This window comes from Manacus vitellinus, unplaced genomic scaffold (assembly GCF_001715985.3).
Source record: "Manacus vitellinus isolate BGI_N305 unplaced genomic scaffold, ASM171598v3 scaffold_28_pilon, whole genome shotgun sequence".
NCBI lineage: Eukaryota > Metazoa > Chordata > Aves > Passeriformes > Pipridae > Manacus > Manacus vitellinus.
The window spans coordinates 2,941,850-2,962,863 of NW_021940122.1; the positions used below are offsets into that span (position 1 = coordinate 2,941,850).

Consider the following 21,014-nt stretch of genomic DNA (forward strand, 5'->3'; position numbering starts at 1 on the left):
TTGCCCATCTCCTGTGAGATGGCATTAATAGTTTATTGTCTCTACTTGACATACTTCACCTGCCACAGCCCAGGATCACGTTAGGACTTTACTAACAGAATCCTTTCCCTCATCTCTTGTTTCCATTTAACATGTTGCCAGTTTGAAGCAAAAAAATGCCTCAGTCTGTAAGCATCTGACATTCTACCTTTTGCTCTGTGATTCTTCAGTTAATTTCTATCACTCAAGCCTCAAAGTCAGCCAGGTCTTCCTGTACAAATAATTTCACCTTTCTCTGCACAGACCACACCTCTGGCATTAATAACACACTCTTCTACTTCGTATCAAATGAAACCAACTACTACAAAAGAAACAGAGTAAGACCTTCAGCACAGTCCGATAAACCTCATTTGAGCATACTACAGGAGTTTTCTTTTGCCTTCAGCAAATTCCTAGGTCACTTAACTACAGAGATTTTAATCTAGACCTGCATCTTGTCTCTAGTTTATTCAATAATTTCTCACGTGTCACTGAAATCCAGAGATCTAGATCAGCATTTTGTCCTATCTCTTCATATTTCCAGGCCATTAATTACTTTCATACACACTATCAAATCACATTTTGAAAGACCAGCAAAGAGACACCAGCAAACCCCACCCAGATCACTGTGTTTAATATTCTTCATGCATAAGGACACCAGACATGCAATTCCTTCTTTCAGCTCTTGCAGAGGGTCTGGGAGAGAAATTATTTTACTTTTAGGTACATTATATTTTCTAATTTTTGTCTGTTTGTTTACATTTCCATCTCCAAACACCTCTGCCCATCAGATTCCTGTCTTTATATCCCCATTCTGCATCCCTTTTATTTATATTAGGAAATATATTTGTTTACTTTTGAAGAGTATGTGCATGGTCCCCCCTCCCTTTTTTTTAACTTTATCATTATGAAAAACAGACATGATGGTTTTATGGATTTTATATTGTTATTAAAACAGTTAAAGACACTGAGGAAAGGCCACTGTCTTCACAGTACTGCCAACATCCACTCAAAGACAGCATTCAAAGCGACCTACAGAAAAACTAGCTTCCATTTAGAAAACTGCAGCTAATCTATTTGAAAAACAGGTAAGACAGAAGGTAAAAACTCACAAAGCAGTAAAGCTTCAAAAAGGGCAACACTTGTGATAAAAATCATCAACCTGGCACACATGGACAAAACAAAACATAAAAGCCAAGAAGGGACATATCTTAGACACAGAGCAAGGCCCAACATGCCCTTCCAGAGCAAGAGAGACAGTAATTTACCACACAGCATTCAGCTGCAAGGAAAGGGGAGGGGAAAAAAGTAAAACAAGGAAGAGAAAGGTGAGGAATCATTTTGAGATTTCTTCTAGCTTTCTTAACAGACAACCAGGAAAGTGTAAGGAGTACACCTGGAAGAAAACCAGAATGCACAGTTGTTACAAATAAAGAGCAACTCTTAATGCCCAGCTCTCCTTTAGTAGTCTGTTTAAAGTATGAGAGTCAAGTCACTTTAAATTAGACTACAATAGAGGAACGTAACTTGAAAGAATCTCTGTCTGCAGATAAGCAAGGCTGACCTATAAATGTAGTGAGGATTAATCATCAAATTGAGACAGTAAAACAATTCAAAAATATACATTACTGAAGAATGCAGTAAAATAAGTCTCACAAACTAGAACAAAAATTAAGAAATAATATACCTGTACACTTATTCCTACTCACAACATTTGCATCAAAGTAATAACAAGTAATACATGTGATAACACTTACCACTTGTCTTAAAGGTGAAGAGACTTGTAGATAAAGGTCCCCTGCAGAGAACAAAAGATGTTTTGCAGTACTCAGGTAAACTAAAACAAACTGTCTTCAATTTATTTTTCCTGTCTGACTGCTTGCCAGTGAAACCTATGCACATATGCCTGAACAAACACTTAGTGATTAAAGCAACACTTTCTGCCACCAAGTTGCAGCGCTTTCAGTACAAACACCTTTTCAACTGAAAGCTAGTCCAGAGATACGGAGTTGGAGGCTTTCAAACAAACATACCAGGCAAAAGGCACATCTTCATTAAAATGCTCCCTTACATATTAAGCTAATCATAACAACAAGAATCAATTTCCTTTGACTACTTTCATTCCTGGGACTTCTGGGATACAACGACAAGCTACACTCTTTTCCCTGTAACTAAAAAGCTGCCATTACATTACTATTTTTCCACAGACCATTAGGAATTTACAGTCAAGCAGGTAAAAAATCCTCACAGAATTTGGAAAATTAATCTTTACAGGTTAAAAATATCTAGTAAACAATTACACTGCAGCAAAAGTGCACTGTGAGAACCTTAGAGAAGAGAACCTGTCAGGGGAACATGTAGCTTCACTAGCTGAAATTAATCCCTCAGTGAGACACGACCAAGATCTAAGGTGCCAAAGATAAGGAAAACACAGGAAGTACACTTACACCTTTGAGGTGACGTTGTTAGCCAAGGAGCCTTCATAGTAGGGAATGCCCTTGCTGATCACAACGTTAATTTGGCCACCCAGAGTATTTGACACAACGCCTGCGTGAACACCAGCCATACAAAGTGATGACGACTTGAAGAGGGGGGAAAGAAAAATTTAATACTACAAAGTAAATAAATTAAATACCACACCAGATATTGTAAATGCTACACTATCCAGTTATAGCCTTTGTTATTATTACATTAATATACTGTTCTAATTTATTTAGAAATAACAGACTCATCTACAGTTCATTATGAAATTTATAAGAACAAAAAGAAGGTCCTAAATTTCACTGGGTCCTTGCCCAGATGTATTTGGTAAGTAACTCCTGTAACTAAATACTCTCAAACCAACACCAATGTGAAACAGTCTGAAAAAGCCAGACAGCCAGACTTTCAGCCTACAATAAATTATGTTAGACAATAGAAATTGAAGACATAAACACATAGAAAATCTTTTAATAGGAAGCACATTGAAAGTTTGTTTGTTTATTTTCTCACAATTAAGGAGTGATGCACTGCAGGTTTTGTAGCTTTTTGCCAAGGGCTGTATTTTTTAGTTTAACTCATGGTTAAACATGGTTTAAAACCTGGATGGTTATCCAGGACACTGATCCATATAAACCCACAGTAATACATGAATACAACTCATCCTAAAGAAGTCAATTACCTACACTGTACAGGTCAGTGGATATCTGTTACACAAAGTGTTTTTGCAGGACATCATGTTCTTGCCTTCTCTCCCTGGATGACTGGATCTACTAAGAAATGTCACAGTGACACCTCCCTGGCTTGCAGGCTGGCTGTGCCAAGTGAGCAGGACTCATCACATCAGTCCTTCAGGCACTGCACAGAGTGAGCAGAGAAACATGCCTCTGTCTCCTGGATCAAAACTAGCCAAGCTGGGAAGCAAATCCTTCCAGCCAAAGGGGCTTGACCAAGAAATACTCTAGTGTTCAGGAGAAGAGAGAGAGAGTCCAGTTCCAAAAAGAGCTTAGCAGCTGTGGCTTTGCACCATCCACCACGTGCACCAAGATTTCTGGAGGATTACTGGCTACACACAGTGCAACAGGCACAGACAGAGCTATTCTCAGGTGTCCCTGCAATGTGCAGCACAGGGATATGAGAGACATGTTGCAATTCTGCAGCCCCTCACATCCAGCAAGACTGGGATGGACACAGCTCCCCTTTCCATTGGAAGTATGAACATGGGATTCTGCAGTAGATGCAGCTCTCTCCTCTGTGCCCACCAGAAGATGTCAGCAATGAGCTCCAAGCTCTCAAGGACTGTCCACAATAGGGTGACACAGCAAAGAATCAAGATTTAGAGTATTTTTTAAAGCAACAAGCAGTTGCTGTACATTTGAAAGAGATGCATGAGAAACCTCTACCTGAAACTTGGCCCAACAACAGTGGGCTGGACAATTTGATTTCTTCGCACACAACTTGACTTCTGGGAAATTCTCTGCTTTTATATTCAGTGGAATAAAGTGAGAAAAGTGACAAAAGAAAGTCATAGGGCATTTATTTCTGAAAGTTTCCTTTTTCGTCCATAGAAAACAATTTTTCCAGATTTTGGCAAAAAAACCTCCCAACAAGCAGGACTCCTACGAATGCTGCAAATATGTTAAGCAGAGAATCAACTTCACCTTGTTACCAGCTACAAAAATTACCTCACAGCCATTTAGTGAAGACTCACTGTGGACCAGAACATATAACAGTTATCTCGTGGTGACATTTTTACATGTGGGTGATTGTTTAAGGATTTACACATACTTGAGAAAAGAAAATCAATCAGGCACACTTTAGGTTCATATTTAATATTAAAATATTTGAATGCTAACATTTTTAAATTGTCTTTGTGCTAGATCTAATGGCTTATTAAAGGAGTATTTTTTTAAAAAACAGAGATTTCATGTAATTTTTACTAGATTGCTAGCAAAATTATAATAATCTAAAAACAAACAAAGGAAACACCCTCCAGTCCTATGGCAAGTTTGTTAATTCAGCTGCAAAATCTTACATTAGAAAAACACTATGCATGGTTTTGTAGTGTTTTAAGTAAATAGTACATTATTGAAGATTTAATTTCCATTTTACAGAAATACTAATCTTAGAGTATTAACTTTGCAAATCATTTTATAGGTGCTGAGCATAAACAGTATTTCATCTGTCCAGTTGTAATAAAAAATTAATATAACCACTGAGACCCTGCTGTGAGAGACATTACATTGTCAAAAACCAGGAGGACATCATTCACTGGTTCTTTCATTATAAATCTGAATTTCCCAAAGTGAGAAAGCCAACAAAAACAAAACAGGAAATAGAAAACAATATTTTGATTGATCCACCTTTCTCTGCAGTCCTTACGAAAATGTTTTGAGACTCTACTGCACTATTTCACTTCTTGGAGGGGGCAGCATCTGAAGCACCTGTCATTTAGCAGCAGTGCCAAAACCTGAATACCATGTTGTTCACCTTAGGAGGTATAAATTCCAGCATCCAGGAAGCAGGACTAACATGAACAACTATAGCTGACTTGTATTGTGCATTGTGTGTTTTACCAAAATTCACCTGAGCCCACACTATTTTTACTTACATCTCGGTATCCATGGGGAATAGTGCCTGAAATATCAGCAAAAGGGATCACACATCCAGCTGGACAATACTTACTGGAAGTGAACAAAATATCAAGTCAAGATATACATACACTTACAACTCTTTTAATGTTACAAAATAGTAACTACGATTTGATCTACAATACACTGTTATTCATATATCCCTATGTAAGGATATATCCTAATTGAGTGAAAAGCAAGAGGCAAGACACTTGCACCGCTGGAGCCAGCCCATGTTCATGTTCCAGGGCCATTTCATACTGCAAACATGAAAATTATCACATCTGCAAAAGTGAACTGGAGTAAACTTGTTAACATTTTCACCACAGTTCAACAACATCGAAGCAATATTGCAGGTTCCATGAAAACAGTGAGATTCAGACTTTGGCACATGGTAAGGTCAGAACCTATTAGAGCCCTATTCTGGAACTTGGGAAAATGGAAGAGAAATGCAAAAATTGCACTTCAAAATGTTTCACGATGCCATGGCTTATGTTCTCCAAAAAGTAAGTTTAGGTACTTCACAATACTCTGCAGCTTTAAACATTGTCCTGTAGATGGAAATGGAGAAGGAGAAAACAGGGAAATAACAAATGCTTCCCCCATCAGAAGGTACAGCATTCCGTATCTCCACAGAACCTCATTAATGCACACCAAACTGTGAAATGGGTTTGTAATTTTCAACACATTTCATCATTTAGTGCTCCTTAGGTAACCATAATATGAATTTCAGTATTTAAGGTGTACACCTGCTGTAATATTCTTTCTATGGGAATTAGATGTTAGCTCCTATGTGTTAGTGCAAATTAACGAGGTTCTACTGTATACTGCATGTAAATAACAAAAACGGGAGAGAGGGAGGAAGCAGGAGTGCAAATGTTAAAATTACTCAGCTCTAACCCTAATTGTTTCTCAAGTTCTCTGGATGGTCAATTTTCAAGCTGCAGTCAGATATAAGTAACAGTGAAATAGAAGCACTAAAATTACTTTATTAAAGAGATTGGGTGGAAACAGGTAAAAATCAGTCTTACTTGAATTCTGGTTCGGAAAAGTGACTTGCATTGTCTAAACAGGTAATTAAGTCTGGAAAGAAAAAATGTCAGGTCAAGAGGATAATAAAGACAGTAAGTTTGAGTATGCTTTTTAAAGTGCATGAAAATAAACATTTGAGCCCTGAGGCTTCACCAAAAGTCTCAGAATGAAGAAACCATGTTCCGACTAAATTTCTTTCAACAGATTTTGTATTACAGTAGAACCTTGCTAATTTGTCTAAGTAACTGGAAAATCTACTGAAAATGTGACATAAGACATATTACAAAAATTCGTCTCCTGTACAGCTTAATTTTAATTTATAGCCACACTTCAGAGAACCCAAGATAATTCAGAGACACAAACATATGCTCTTTTCACAAAATTAAATTAATATTGTACCTAAAGAGGCCTGTGTTTTCAGCATTTAACACTTCTGCAGTGCTGAACCTAAGCAGTACAAGGAACAAATAGTGCCATGTTATTGGCATCCATGACAGATACTTCAAATTTCATGTTTGTGTCTGATGTGGCTCAGCACATACAGTCCAACATATAGAGAGGAAAGTAACAAAATCTCCACAAAATTAAAAACTGAAAGTCTTTATCTGCTATTTTTAGAATTATTTCCAGAGAGGGCTTTTTCAAGCCTTTTGCCTGCTGAAGCAGTTGCTTGTAATCCTTCATTTCCTCATGGACCACGTAGGTCACTCACCTTTACAATGAGTGGAAGGAGATGCAAAACAAATACAGCAACCTCTTTCAGAAGGTTAGAGTAACCAAAAACGTGGCAAAAAACCAAGAAATGGCAAAAAGACTAAAAGGTAGCCAGCAGATTATGCAATTAAAGAGCTGAGGGAGTATAGGATACTGCTACTGAAATAAAATTTTCCATGAGGTTAGTCTGTATAAAATATACACCGTTTGATAGGAAAACTTTATAGTTATCTGCCACCTTGACTACTAGCTGAAAAAATGCATTTTATCCTTAATATGAAGGAGTTCTTTCATTCGTAACAGACAACTGACATTCTTCCTCTGCTATTCAAGGCAAGCTATGATACCATCTCTTTAAAACTACAGCAACTTTTAAGTAACTGGCAGACCAATGTCCTACACAGAAGTAACAGCAAGAGTGTATTAAATGTTTACAAGTTAATTTGTGGGAATGTGGGAATAAATAAATTAGTTCTGTGTTTTTACTAGACAGCTCTAATTTTGCCAACAAAGAAAAATTACCAAATAATTATAAATACCTGATTTGTCAGTGGTTGAATAAGCTGCAAGAAATCCACGTCCAGAAGCGTGAATCCCGCTCATGAACTGTACTGTGACCTCGTTACTTTTTGAAGTAATTAAACCATCCATTTGAAAGTCAAACCCACAGTATTTTCCTATGGAGAGAAGGAGAACAAAGATTGACCCAAACCAACATAGGTAATAAGCATCTTATTTCACTTGCAGCACCTTATTTTACTTGCAGTGTAAGCTCACATTATTTCCAGTGTATATTCAAAAACAAACACACGTACATGACACTAAATAAGGTTGTTAGTGTCCATTTAATGGCAGACTATGGGTAACACATTTATTTTGTCACTGTCAACAGGTGAGAGTCTCTTAACACTTGCAGATAAATGTGACCTTATGCCATTCACCTCTAATCATACATAACCTTCACAGTCAGTACTTCAAAGAAGATGTCAAGAAAAAGGATCAAGTTAGGGCAATGAGAAGCATCTACAGAAGCAAATGAGAAGGCAAATGAGAAAATAGCCTTCATCTTCCCTCAGTTGCTGGGGCACTTCTTCCTTGTCAACTTTTCCATGGTTTCTGTCAAGTACTTTTCTCAGTTTTGGATAACAACAGGCATGATTCACTACGTTTCAGTAGTAACATACAAGCATACGTGAGCACCGTTAATATAAACTGCTAGTTGGTGCACCTTCTGTTTTGCTGCATCTAAAAAACATATACAGGTTCTGTATCTGGATACTTCTCTTGCCATACAAAGTGAACGAAAATAACACAATTCAAATTAAGATGCTGGAATCCACAGATGTTGACAATATTTGCCCCATGAAGTTTTAGAATTGCTATTAAATAACATTACTGGATGAATGGCTGCTAAACAGACTCAGGTCAATATGGAATTCTTCAGTCCTACTAACTAGAAAATTTAATAAAGATACTGATCAGTTCATTAACCTGTTAAAAAAAAAATCTTCCGTTCTATAGGCTCCCTTGATCATTCTATATAGTAAAAGTCATCTATAACCCTATTTAAGATTCTGCAGTGGATAATCAAAGTGGATAATCACCAGCAGTAAATGACCCTCCATATGTTTCAGCTTATCATTCCATTTGCTTATCATTCCATAAGTTTTGTTTTCAGCCACTGGATCTTGTTACATGACTGACCAGCATGAGATTTCTCTCACTGTAGGTCAGACTGTCCTCAAAACACCATTTATCCCCTTCTTCAGGCAAATACACAGTGCAAGACACCTAAATCTAGCTTGGATAAACTACCCAGTGTTGCTTGCACCATGGACATACAGCCTTTGACAAACTGTAGACTGATGCACCTTATGATTCACGCAAGACAGTTTTGAGACTATAAATCATTTTTCTAACTCTTCCCTGGCCTCTTGCCAGATTTTTAGCAATCTTTTTAAAAAGTAGGCACTAGAAATGAACAAAACACGACTGCAATGACGCCTCTGTCAACTGTATGTGCAGAAGATGTAATATTACTATTTTTTCTGTACTTATGCATTGAAGAACCCCAGTGTTTGTGTACAGCACCATCACAGCAGGAGAGGGAACTCCTGTGTCTGAAGTACACTGTGACTGCAGATGTACAGTGATTGTGCTGTAATGAAATTTTATAAAAAACACCTCTAAATCTCACATTAGAGACAAACTTAACAGCAACTATTTGAATCTTCATTTGAGTTCTTGATAAATATTCAAGAGGTTTGGAATAAGCACTAGCCCTTAAAAGCTTTATTAGGAACCTTCTCTTTATCAACTAAGTAATCCACTAACAATTTATTTTTTAATCTAATCAATTTTTAAGTAATTTCAGATTAAAATAGGTATGATTGCATTTCGGACTTTCTGTAATACAAGTATTTTAATACTAGAGCATGTCAGGAGTCTTGAATGGAAAAACTTAGGATAAATCCAGATTTCTTCTAAGGAAATTGAGGTCACTGTTTAATCTCTCCAGTGTGTGTTGCTTTAAACATGAACATTCAAGAACCTGCATCATCTGTACCTGCCACTGTTAATATCACTGTTTGTTCTGTGATTTCATTTATTAAGAGCAGAACAACACACACGTTTGCTCAACATACTGTGCTGCTACCCCAGCTGGGAACAGTTGAAAGTCAAGAGAAACAAATGAAGTAGAAAATTTACTCGAACCCATTAAGTCACTTGTAAAAGTGAGTAATAGACTTATCAGAACTTGATGTTCCTTGCCATTTAAGGTATTCAGTGTTTCCTATTTTAGACTAAGCCTGGCTCAACAGCGCCAAGCACATACTTATTTTCACACACTCTTACCTGGGTAGCAGTTGGAAAAGAGGGTTAACAAAGCTAACACTCCACTAGTCTCTTTATAAAAAAACTCTATTTAGTGGGATAGGTATTTGAGTTGCAAAAAAACAACCTTAGTGTGGTAAATCTCCCTTTCTCTCTCTCCAAATTAAAGTTTTAGGTAAGAAAATAAAATTAATCTGCATAATAACAATTAATATTAGAGAAGAAAGAATGACAATTCATTTTGAGTTTTATGCCAAGTAACTACAAGGGTCTTAACACCCTACATATACTTTGGCACAGATTATAACATCACACTGCTATTTCAAAAAAAACAACACAGACTTCTAGTCATGAAATTGAATTTGTTCTCCTGAAGAGAGCAAAGATTAAACTATGAATATTATCTAAACATGGAGGGTATTTGAACTACACGACTTTTGAAGCTGGACATCCTTTAATACCACCAAGACAAACAGCTCAAATCAGAGCGAATCCATATAACAGGAAAGGTATTTCAGGTAAGATACAAATATATATATATATATATATATATATATATATATATATATACACACTCCTTATAGTTCTACAATTTCCTCTTCAGTGCTTACAAGAACTTTGCAAGCTATCGGGAAATGTCTGAGAAAAAAAACCCACATAACCAAGGGGTTTCCTTTGATAATCTTAAGAATCAAAGATTATTATAGGATCTATGTTGCATTTAGCATCTAGTTTTTGTCAAAAAGTAACAAAAGTTATATCCAAGTTTTAGACAAGACACAGTTCTCAAATATCAATTATAAAAGCTCCTACCTATCTCTGTCCTGTTGGGGCCAATTCCATTGTGAACTCTTAGGTAACTGGAATGACAAGAATCTGAGTCATCAATATCAAAATCGCCGAATTTGAGCTGAACTCGCTGCCCAGGCTTTACCCGAATTTCCCATTCACAAACTGTGCTGTTGGGAGATGTCCGTGGGTAGTTTATGGAAGCAAGAGTTCCACTTTCAGGGCCCAGAACAGTGTGTCCACATCCATCACCTACAAAAGAACAAGAAGAAATCAGCTCACACATTCATCTTTAAGGCTTCACTGGGGATTTAGTCAAACCACACTAATCACGTTAGAAGAAAACTCCAAGATAAGTCGCATGCAGAGGAAACAGTAATTAAGGCAACTAATGTTGCCTTATGTTTAGCTTCTCATCACAGATGACCAGAGAGCTGCTACAACTTCCTCAATGAGATGAAAATTCATCCCTAATGGCTTTAAAAATTGCACAGACAGTACAGAAAGTGTCCCTGTTATTTCACGTTCCCTCTACACCTCAGTACAGAGGGAAACGGATTCTGAAAAGGAGGGAGAAACCTGCCAATAAAACAAGAGCATATGGGTTTTACTGTGGTTACTGTATTCACATGATGGAAAAGAAGTAGAAAGCCAATGAACAGTAAACAGTACTGAACACAACTGAACACAGCTCTGAGCACTACCAAACCACTAGCACGTTGTTTTCTACTGCACCACAATTTTAATGCTGCAATTCATTCATACTTAGAGAACTCACTCAATTTTTCTGCATTTGTACAACAAATTAAATTGTAACTCCAACCTGGAGTCCTCTACCTAACATTAGAGTATTAACTTTAAATAGCAATAACAATACTAATGAAGACTTGTTTAACAAGTGGAAAAAATAGCACCAATTGTGTATTCTCCATATGAAATTATGAAGAGCAAACTGATAAATCTAGACATGAATTTCCCCTAGTGTGTGGAACAAAAAGTGCAAGAATTTATGTGTTGGTTTGGAAATAAAAATGTTCTTAAAGTAACATTCACAATAATCAACATGATTTGTATTGACAGAAGTTGGTTTTGAGAGCTAAAGGTGTCAGTCCGAAAGTGTTCCATATTACACAATATGTGCACAGTTCCTCTACAAAGCATGAAAAGGTAAGCTAAGCTTTAGGGACAAAGACTGTACACATATTTAAGAATTTTAACTAAATTTCAACATTCTTAAATGTATTTCATGCAAGACTGAATGGAAAAGTCAGTCCAATGCACTGAAGAGATGTCGGAAACAAACTGTGATTAACTTAACTCGATCTGATTAATCTGTTTGCAAACTAGTTCCCACTCCAGTATTTGTCTCTAAACCAAGACACAAATACACCTAATTTCTAGTAGCAAAAACTGTTCTCTTTATAATCTGAGCACATTGAAAGACAGCTGCATGTTCTAAAAGTTGAAGTGCTGCTGACATATACAGATTCATAAACAGATGCATATGCAAACTGCAGCATATTTTCTTGCTAGCAGTCTTGAATCAAAATGATGCATCTCTGGAAAAGTTAACTGGAATATCTGCTCCAGTAAAATTAAAATTTCTATTTGTAAAGTTGTTGTTCAGCCACGTTTTTATTAATGCAATCTGCTTTAAAACGCTTTGTTCTATCCCACGACAAGTATTTCCATTTGGGTGACAGATGATAAATTACTTTTCTGAATTACTGCTGTTGAATACATGAGACACAATCATCCAGTGTTACAAAGAGGTAACTTAAACTGCATGTTCTTTGTATCACTATAATTCTGGTTTCTTTCCAAAAGCATGTTATAAATCTAAGAAAAATGAAAGCTTTATCACTTAAAACCTGTATGGTCTTGGTTTATTAGTTAGTAAACATTCAAATGTCAGACTCCTTATTAGTCACAATATGCTTAACAGTCAAGAAAAACGGATTCCTTTGCTAGTAAACTGTTTTTTTGCAAGCAAGTACTCCCAGACACTACCAAATGCATGGAACTTATTATATTAACAAAAATACAAACAACAAATTTGTTCATGGTGATATTCGTGGCTAGTATTTCAAAACTCTTTATACTGCAGACACATAAAAATAATTTTCAACATGAGCAGCAGTCAGTTTTAGTTTATTTCCTAAATAAAAACGAGCCAGTTAACCAGTTCTGTGCTTTTCCAATCCTGTGATAGGGTAAGCAACTCCTTATTCATTCACAGATTGAAAGGCCACTAATACAGTGGCCTTTTGAACATGAAATCATAGTAACTTTCACCTGTATGGGCAGATAAAACTGCTCTGAGTGCATTCTAAGGAAAGTAAGAATGCTTGCATGATCTAGAATGCTTGGTAGTTAATTATTTCGCCTCTCAATGGGCCTTTTATTGCAACACAGTAACAACACAAATGTTATTTCTTACATCCAGGAATGCCAATAATGCACATGATTCTGTATCTTTGATTGTTCCCTGCATTTTTGCGTCCTAAGTCTATGCTGCTGAAAGTCAAAGGAGTGCTTGGGTCTCTTCTTTGACTCAAACTGTATTTAAACCATAAATTTCTCTAGTTAGAAGTAGATAAGACCATGCCTAACATTCATTTAAACCATTCTTTTCAGTAGCTTGTTGTTCAGCTGTCTCAAGCATGAAACAGTACCTGCACTGCATTTGCATGATGAACAGGGCACCTTTCCGATGAGAAAAGCAAAGAACTCCAAAAAAATCCTCACACATTTAGGTGATAAAATGCAAATAAAATACTGTAAATTTTAAAAAGACATTGTGACTTTTCTTTAAAAGACACATCACTTAAAAATGTTAAAATTTCCCCTGGTAGTTTGGAACACTGTCTTGTTTCCACTGGCTAGAGAGAAATGCTTTTTAGTCTGTCTCACACAATTTAATAGAAATGCCAATCACAAATCTCCCTTTTGTTGCAGGCTTTCTTGAAAACATGAAAGGAAAAATACTCCTCTATCCATATTAAAAAAACCTGCTGTCAAATCATAATAGAAATGAATGGAAAGGAAAAACAGTTGTGCTGAACTGCATCTAGAGCATCATCTTACTATAAATCCAATTTTTACAAGTATCACATTCTGAAAGGACATTTTATATCACATTTTGTTGCATGTTTCACTTGGGTTAGTGATAACAGAAATGCCAGACACTTCATGCCTGAAGAATCTGAAGATTACCACAGCATATACAGTCTGCCAAGGGCAGCCACATCATTCAGGAGCTATCTGCAAATTTCTAAAAAAATCAGCCTTCCAGTGAAACCTGCAGGACAATGAAATCACATTTTGTTTTACTGCTACTAGAGAAGGGTAGTTCTTGAGCCTCTCCATGTAAAGTGGTGCTTCATCATTTCTGCCAAAGTTGTATAAATACCACCGATGAACTCCAGAGACACACACACACATCCTGTATCAGGGGAGCAATCTGCAACACTCAGCAATTTCTCCAAGAAAAAGAGAAAATACAATTCTTTGCACTACAGCCACATATATAGGAGCATTGGCTACCTCATTCATTCAGAAGTCAAGTGCCACAGAATCTTTTGCTTCTGCTTATCTGTGTGCATGGGAGTGGAGTATCTGAGAACACACAGAGGAGAGAGACATCAATTCCTAAATCAATTATTCCTGAACGGGCTGACAACCTCTGTTCTCAGTACACAGCTGAACGAGCCTCCTGCTTTCTTTCAGTCTTCTCTGTCACACAACAGACCTACTGCACCTGCAGAATAGAAAAAGCCCCGGCAGAAGCACCAGATCACTTGTGTACACACATGACACCTGACACGTGTGTGACCCTTCTGCAGACATGCATGGAATTCCAGGTGTCCTGAGGTCCATGTCCACCATAAACATGAGGGAGCTCGGCTCTTCACCCAAACGTGTGTTAGAAACATGGACTGCCCCTCTAAGGAGCCAGCATACAAAAGCAGACTGCTGCCATCAGGAGAACCATCCATCTCTTCTGCAGGCGCCTTTGAATGCGGTCTGGATGAATTATCCTGACAGATTACATATAACCCCGGGCTATGGCACACTGATGTCTATGCAATCATGCAGATGACTTCAAACAATTTCTTATACCCAAGTTCTTTACATCAACAAAATACAGGACTTGAACCAACACAAACATATCAAAATACACTGGGTTTTGGTATAGGAAGAAAATGAAACGTGCAGGAGTGGGTGTTAAGTACCCTCTTAACACCCATATACATATATAATACAATATATAATTATTATAAATTAATTATTCTTTATAGTTGTGGAAGTCAATTAATCAGAACTTTTTCCCTTTGAGACTGGCTGCTGTAAGTGACTGCTAATCTTGTTCTCACTACCAAAACACATAAAAAATTAATTTTTAAGACCAGTGAATACTTTCCCACTCTTTACTCGGAGAAGAGTGAATGATAAAATAAAGACATTAGACAGTTTAATATTATAATCTATAATTATAATACACTAATCTCAATTTTAACACACTCACACTTTTGAAAAGACTCAATTTAACCAGAGGGTTTCCTGAGAAGATTTTACATATATAAGCTATGATTTTCTGTGTTTGCGACTACACATAGGATGTAATTAAAACTTTCTTAACTAAGCAAAGGTAGAACCAAATCTATTAGAGCTAAGTAAGCAAAATGGGTATTTTAAAGCATTCATTTAACTCCAAATGCACAACTCTTTCTGAATCAATACACCACTACAATTTCTCCTCTTCTGTTTAGCTCCTGTGCTCTGTATTTCCTCGCTTTTTATCAGTGTGCCGCTAAGACACTGCTTCTACTTTTTGCTTTTCTCAGTGTGGACAAGGAAGTTTACACAATGAACAAAACAGTTCCATGAATAAGAAACACTGAGGAATTAAGACCACAGAGACATCAAATTCTGAACAGCTTTTTCATGTATTTTCAAATGCCCTTATTTGTGTCCTCCAAATTCACTGCTGTTTCCACCAAAATCCACAGAATGCTGTTCTCTTCAGGAAGGAATCTGTTCCTCTGTCAGAATTAATTTTCTTAACAAGCCAACACAAGCATACAGTTGACTTTCATCTTTAAGCCATTTATTTGCCTCAGTAACACACTGGTTTGGGCATTTCATCCCATTACAGATGTTTCACAACATAAAATACCCCACACTTTCATAAGAGAGGCCATAGCTCAATAAACACTCAAAGGCACTTCAAATTAGCACAGCCACAGACAAAAGCAAGCCTTGTCTGCATCTCGCTTTTGGCCACATGTTCTCACACCCTTCCTGGTACAGGGGTGAACACTTCTGTGGCCACATGGATAACCAGACCAGGGACTTGGTATAAAAACAGCTGTTAGTTTTAACTTAGAGCAATCCCCTAATTTATTTTAGTGTGCACATTCAACAGCACCTTCCCTGACAGAGGGATAGGACGGTGTGAGAGTAAGGAAACACCAGCAACTGCTCCTTTCACCAGCACTGCCAACCTGCGTTTACATTTTCTACAACCCTGAATCCCAACCAGAAATGCAGAAACTATCCCTCCCCTGGAAAGAGAAGTCACTCAAGACTGGTGCACTGGCTTGAGGAACTGAGCTGGTTGGAGACAGTGCCCGACCCATTCCCACCACAGTGTTAGATTTCACCAACTCACCCCTCCGAAGCAGCTCACTGTGCCACTGCCAGTGGGCAGGTGGGATTACAGCTGTCTCAGCTTGGATTGATTTACCCACTGTGTAAATCAAGCACCCTTAGGAGGGTAATCAAATTATGGGTTGAGGTTTAACAAAGATAGGAACGGGACAAAAGGGAAAGCACAATAAGCATCTTGCCTTTGAAAATGTTGGCAGATCAGCAGGGAGGCAGCATGGGGTGAGAGGAGACAGAGGCTGCTTCTTGTTCTTATAGCAAATACAAAATTTAAGATGCCATTACAACAAAATTTTACTGTTTTCATTTACAACACTGGCCACGTGCTGGGCTAGTGATAATTAGCACTTTATTATTTTCATCTGCACACATAGCTTTACAATTACCATTTCTGGGAAATGCAGTCTTAGTTTTCAGCCACTGAATTTTACACAAAAGAGGAACACTTAGCCCTCCTAAATTTAGCATCCAGAATATGGTAACATTTTAAAAGAAAATATCTTCGATTATTAAGTTGTCAGAGCAGGTAAGACAGGTACTTCCCCTACTATTGTATACTAATCAAACTGACTGCTTCAAATATACAGTAAAAAAGACCAGTTGTATAAGACAGTGTTGCAGAGCTTTTACTTACTGATGTCAGGGACACAATGTAAGTCCCCAGGGACAGCTATGACTTGTTTAAATACTATGCTGGCAAGAGTAGCCTGCAAAGACAGGCTAGCCATGGTGAAAAGTGATTTACGTGAGGACTCTGTAAGAGGACTCTATGCTCAATGGCACATAATGCAGAAGCCCTTCTGATCTGCTGCCCATGCTGCATCATAGGGACAGCTCATGTTGTATGCTGTCATTTGTCTGGCACATGCAGTTTTCCCACTTCCCAAGACATAGCATCTACTTTGCAATCTGCACCAACACTTTCATAAACACTGTAGTGCTTCAGTGCTTTCAGCAGAAACACAGATGATGAAGGAAATGAAAAATAACACACAGATGGTCACACAAAATACTATGACAATAAGCAACAGTCGTGGTCAGAATGGCCTTCAACTCTCTTGTATGTTCTCCCAACTCCTCACCACACCAGGACCACATGAAATTTCACAAGCCTTACGTATGTCAACAAAGAGGCAAAAAGTTCTCCAATCATACCAGTAATTCACATGCTAAATTAACATTCTGTAACAAACGTGGATAGTGCCTTCCTAAATCTTCGTTCGCGAAGCCTAGCCATGAAAATTAACATTACAAGCATCATTTTTTCCCTTCCATTTCCATCTCATAAATGAGACTGCACAGCCTACACTGCAGATCCGTGGTGGTACACGTTGATCCAAACACCAGATGCTGCAGCACCACCTTGCCTTTCATGAGCATCTACCACTTCCCACCCTGTCTGGGGCTCATTATACCCTTGTTGAGCTGCACCACAGTTTTATGTCCAGGTTATCATCCCACCTGCCTTTAGCTGAGTAAGGGCACGGATACGGTTGAATGGCTGAACAGTCACTGGAGCCTGCACAGAGGCTCCTCGCAGAGGATGCAAGATAGGGACAGGGAGGAGGGTGAGACAGCAGCAGCCAGAGGTAAAAATAATTTTTGGCTACCACGGAATCAACAGAAGCTGGCAGGAAAGGAAGCTGATGGCTTGAGTACCTGAACAAAACAAAACAAAAACCCCAAAAAACCCAGTAGGGCATGTTGGTGCTTTCAAAAAGAAAACTTCAAAAACCAGTGGTAACTATTTGCACCCTGTAGCTGCACCAAGAACAGTGACTTTAAATATCAGTTTCTAACCATCTTTTAAGTTTGTCATCCAACTGATACAACAGAACACTCCACATCTCCACACCAGTACTTCCTTCTCCCAGTGTAGGTGACATTGATTTCTAACGTTCATTTTCTCATCTACTTGCAAAATTACAATGGGGACTGTTTGGAGTTTTCCCATTTTGAATAACTTGGCTTCATTCTAGCATCATAAAATTTATTACACAATCTGTTCTAAGAAGCAATTCATTCCTAGTTTTGCCCTGTAAAACAAAGATATTTGCCCTTAGAGGTATTTTCATACTTCTGACCCTCTAGGAATACAATCAACAAAATAATGTACTACTGAATAATAAAATGATTAATTAGGAAGATGGCAGTAAATTTAAACTTTAAGTGCCAAAATTATCACAAAAAGTATAGCAAGAGCATGTAGGTAGTCAGCCTTAGTAAAAACTATCTGTGAACTTTAAACCTGCCCATCAGCTTTGCTGTACCTTCTTGGTAGCAAGAAGAAAATGATGCCTCATGTAACAGAACTGGAGAACTTGAAAACAGTTCTTTAAAAACTAAGAGATAATGGAATGCAAATGCTTTATTTGATGTTTTCAAATATACCTGAGAAAAAGATAAAAACTGGTCACCACTGGGGCTTTGCACATAAGTGTTCACAAGCATTAAATTTAATGCATCACTCTTTCTATCCTTGTGATAATGAGATGTATTTTGATACCTGCACACAATTCCATAAAAATAGAATTTAATAGATAATGTGGTTCAGGGCTTCTTGTTTTACCACAAAACTCACAGATTTGTAAAAGAAAAATTAGGCACCGATAGCTTCTTTCCACCACACTGAACTATGTTTTTCCCCACATCTTAACCATTTTGGAGCAAAGTTAAAAAGAACAGATATGGGCTTTAACTGGCTACAGTCCTGCTAAAGGTACAGCAGCTACCAGCTATGAAAACCTTTGGGGACTTGCTGGCAAACATACATGCACAACATACTCCATACACATGCTAGATATGCAGAAACTATCCTTTCCCAGTCAAAAGCTCTCCAAACTCTTAGAAGTAGCAAAGCAAAATTGCACCATTGTAATTCAACTTCCATTTCCATTGTTTTCCTAACTCATCTTTCCACTCAAGATACTGAGGTTCTTTCACATGCCTCATTTCTGTGGGGCTTCTCTACACACTTACCAAAAAAAATTTACATCCAAGTAGCTATACTTGTAGGCAAGACGCTTGTCTTGACAAGCCTAATTAATATAACACTTTATACATCCTGGTTTTACACTTTTGGCCTTATATTGGGGTGAAACTAAAGAGAACTGTGGCACAAATGCTACAACAGTTCAGTGTTAACCCTCAACGTCCAAAGCTGCAACTGGGCACTAAAGCAGCTACTACATCTACTCCAAGAAACTGCAATTAAGAGACATGAAAAGATTTCCACTTCACGGTTAAGCAACATGTGAGGAATTAGGATTGTTCTATCTAAGTCTAGGAAAACCACAAATGGACCACGGAATAGGAATAGAAAATGGTACTTACGGGTGAAAAATAATTAAACTTTTGCAAATCTGGAATAATCTTACAAATATTTATTTACAAACTTTGTTTAAACACCAGGCCAAGATAAACAGTAATATGACTGACAGGATTACTCTGGGAAGCTTTCACACCGTCATCTTTTTTAGAAACCATGACAAAAGAGTTATCTGCTCACAACCATTTTCAGAAGCATACCAAGTTTTCAAGTTCCTTTTTCCACCATTAATAATATTCCTCAAGGATGTATCAAATTATTACCTCTGACAGCACATCAAGTAAAGAACCAAGAAAATCAACATATTCTTTAAATAAATGGTTCTATCAGAAGAACCATTGTGAGGGAAAAAGTTTAAAAAGAGAATCCATGGGGCCTCACGCACAATACATCGAATTTCAGCAAGACTGACAATCCAAAGATTAGTAGCTGGCAAGGATTGTCATTCTGATGAATACTATTCCAACCCTGGATGACAAAACCTCTTCCTTGAGCTGAAAGTAAATTTGGAAAGAACTTCAAAAATCTAGGAGGAGAGTTTAGAGGTGGGATTAACAAGGGAAATTATAAAGTGAAGACAGAAGTGTTTAATAAAGCATATAGATGACCTGACTATTGATTCTATTTTCATTTTTCAGTACATAAATGATGCATAATCTCTGGGTAATAAGGCAGTGTCCTGTGATTTTGCTGGAGTTGAATTGAGTTTTCACATCATAAAGAATGCAGGAACGTTAAAATGTAATATACTTACTTAAAACTTTTACTGAACAATGAAAAATGTTAACAAAACCAAAGATATCCATGCAGAACAGAACAAAAAAAATTTTAAAATAGCATTTTTCTTTAATAATACAGTTAACAAAACTGCTGTAATATAGTCTTGCCAATGAAAGACAAACTCCAGTGTAAAAAAAGCACTAGAGAATTATTTCCTTAAAAAAAAACCCAAAAAACCAAACAAAGCCCAACCATTCCCCCCCAAAAAAAACTGGGGGAAAAAAAAACACAACCAAAAAAAACCCCCAAACCTACACAATAAAAAACCTCCAGACTCTCTCTCTTAAAAAGAAAAAAGTGGCAAATTTGAACTTCTCTGATCCTAATTTATAAGTTATTTTACAGAAAGATGGATTCACAATAGTGACCAGAAGGGCCCTTTTAAATATGATTTCTTGTGTACCACAACTACTTACAGTTGGCTAGTCACTATTCTAACCAAAGGGAATTTAGGACGTTGCATTAAATTTCTTCCTGGGAAGTTTTCAGACTCGAGTGGTGGTACCTTAAGAGAGAGGATTTTTAACTATTTCTAAAGCTAGCATGCTTTAAACACTCATGTGGGAAAACAAATAAACAAAATACAAAAACAACCCGCCACCACTACACCATCTGTTTCTCAGAAATTCTTAAAACTGCACCTACTAGCACTGCCAAGGATGACACCACTAAGTTCATAAACTTGATTCAGCTTACACAACAACACTCACTAATGCCGTAGCTATGTACGCTGTCGTAAC

The 21,014-nt window shown here is 37.4% G+C and overlaps 1 protein-coding gene across 1 annotated transcript in view; it reads right to left on the minus strand.

Moving 5' to 3' along the window:
• DCBLD2 (discoidin, CUB and LCCL domain containing 2) overlaps positions 1-21,014 on the minus strand; it is a 41,260-nt gene that overhangs the window by 12,125 nt on the left and 8,121 nt on the right. Inside the window, exons 4-9 of the mRNA XM_029960631.1 lie at positions 10,521-10,748; positions 7,412-7,549; positions 6,158-6,209; positions 5,108-5,180; positions 2,466-2,599; positions 1,776-1,816 (exon numbers count right to left, since the gene is read on the minus strand). Of these exons, the coding sequence (XP_029816491.1) occupies positions 1,776-1,816; positions 2,466-2,599; positions 5,108-5,180; positions 6,158-6,209; positions 7,412-7,549; positions 10,521-10,748 (666 nt within the window). The remainder of the gene's footprint in view (positions 1-1,775; positions 1,817-2,465; positions 2,600-5,107; positions 5,181-6,157; positions 6,210-7,411; positions 7,550-10,520; positions 10,749-21,014) is intronic.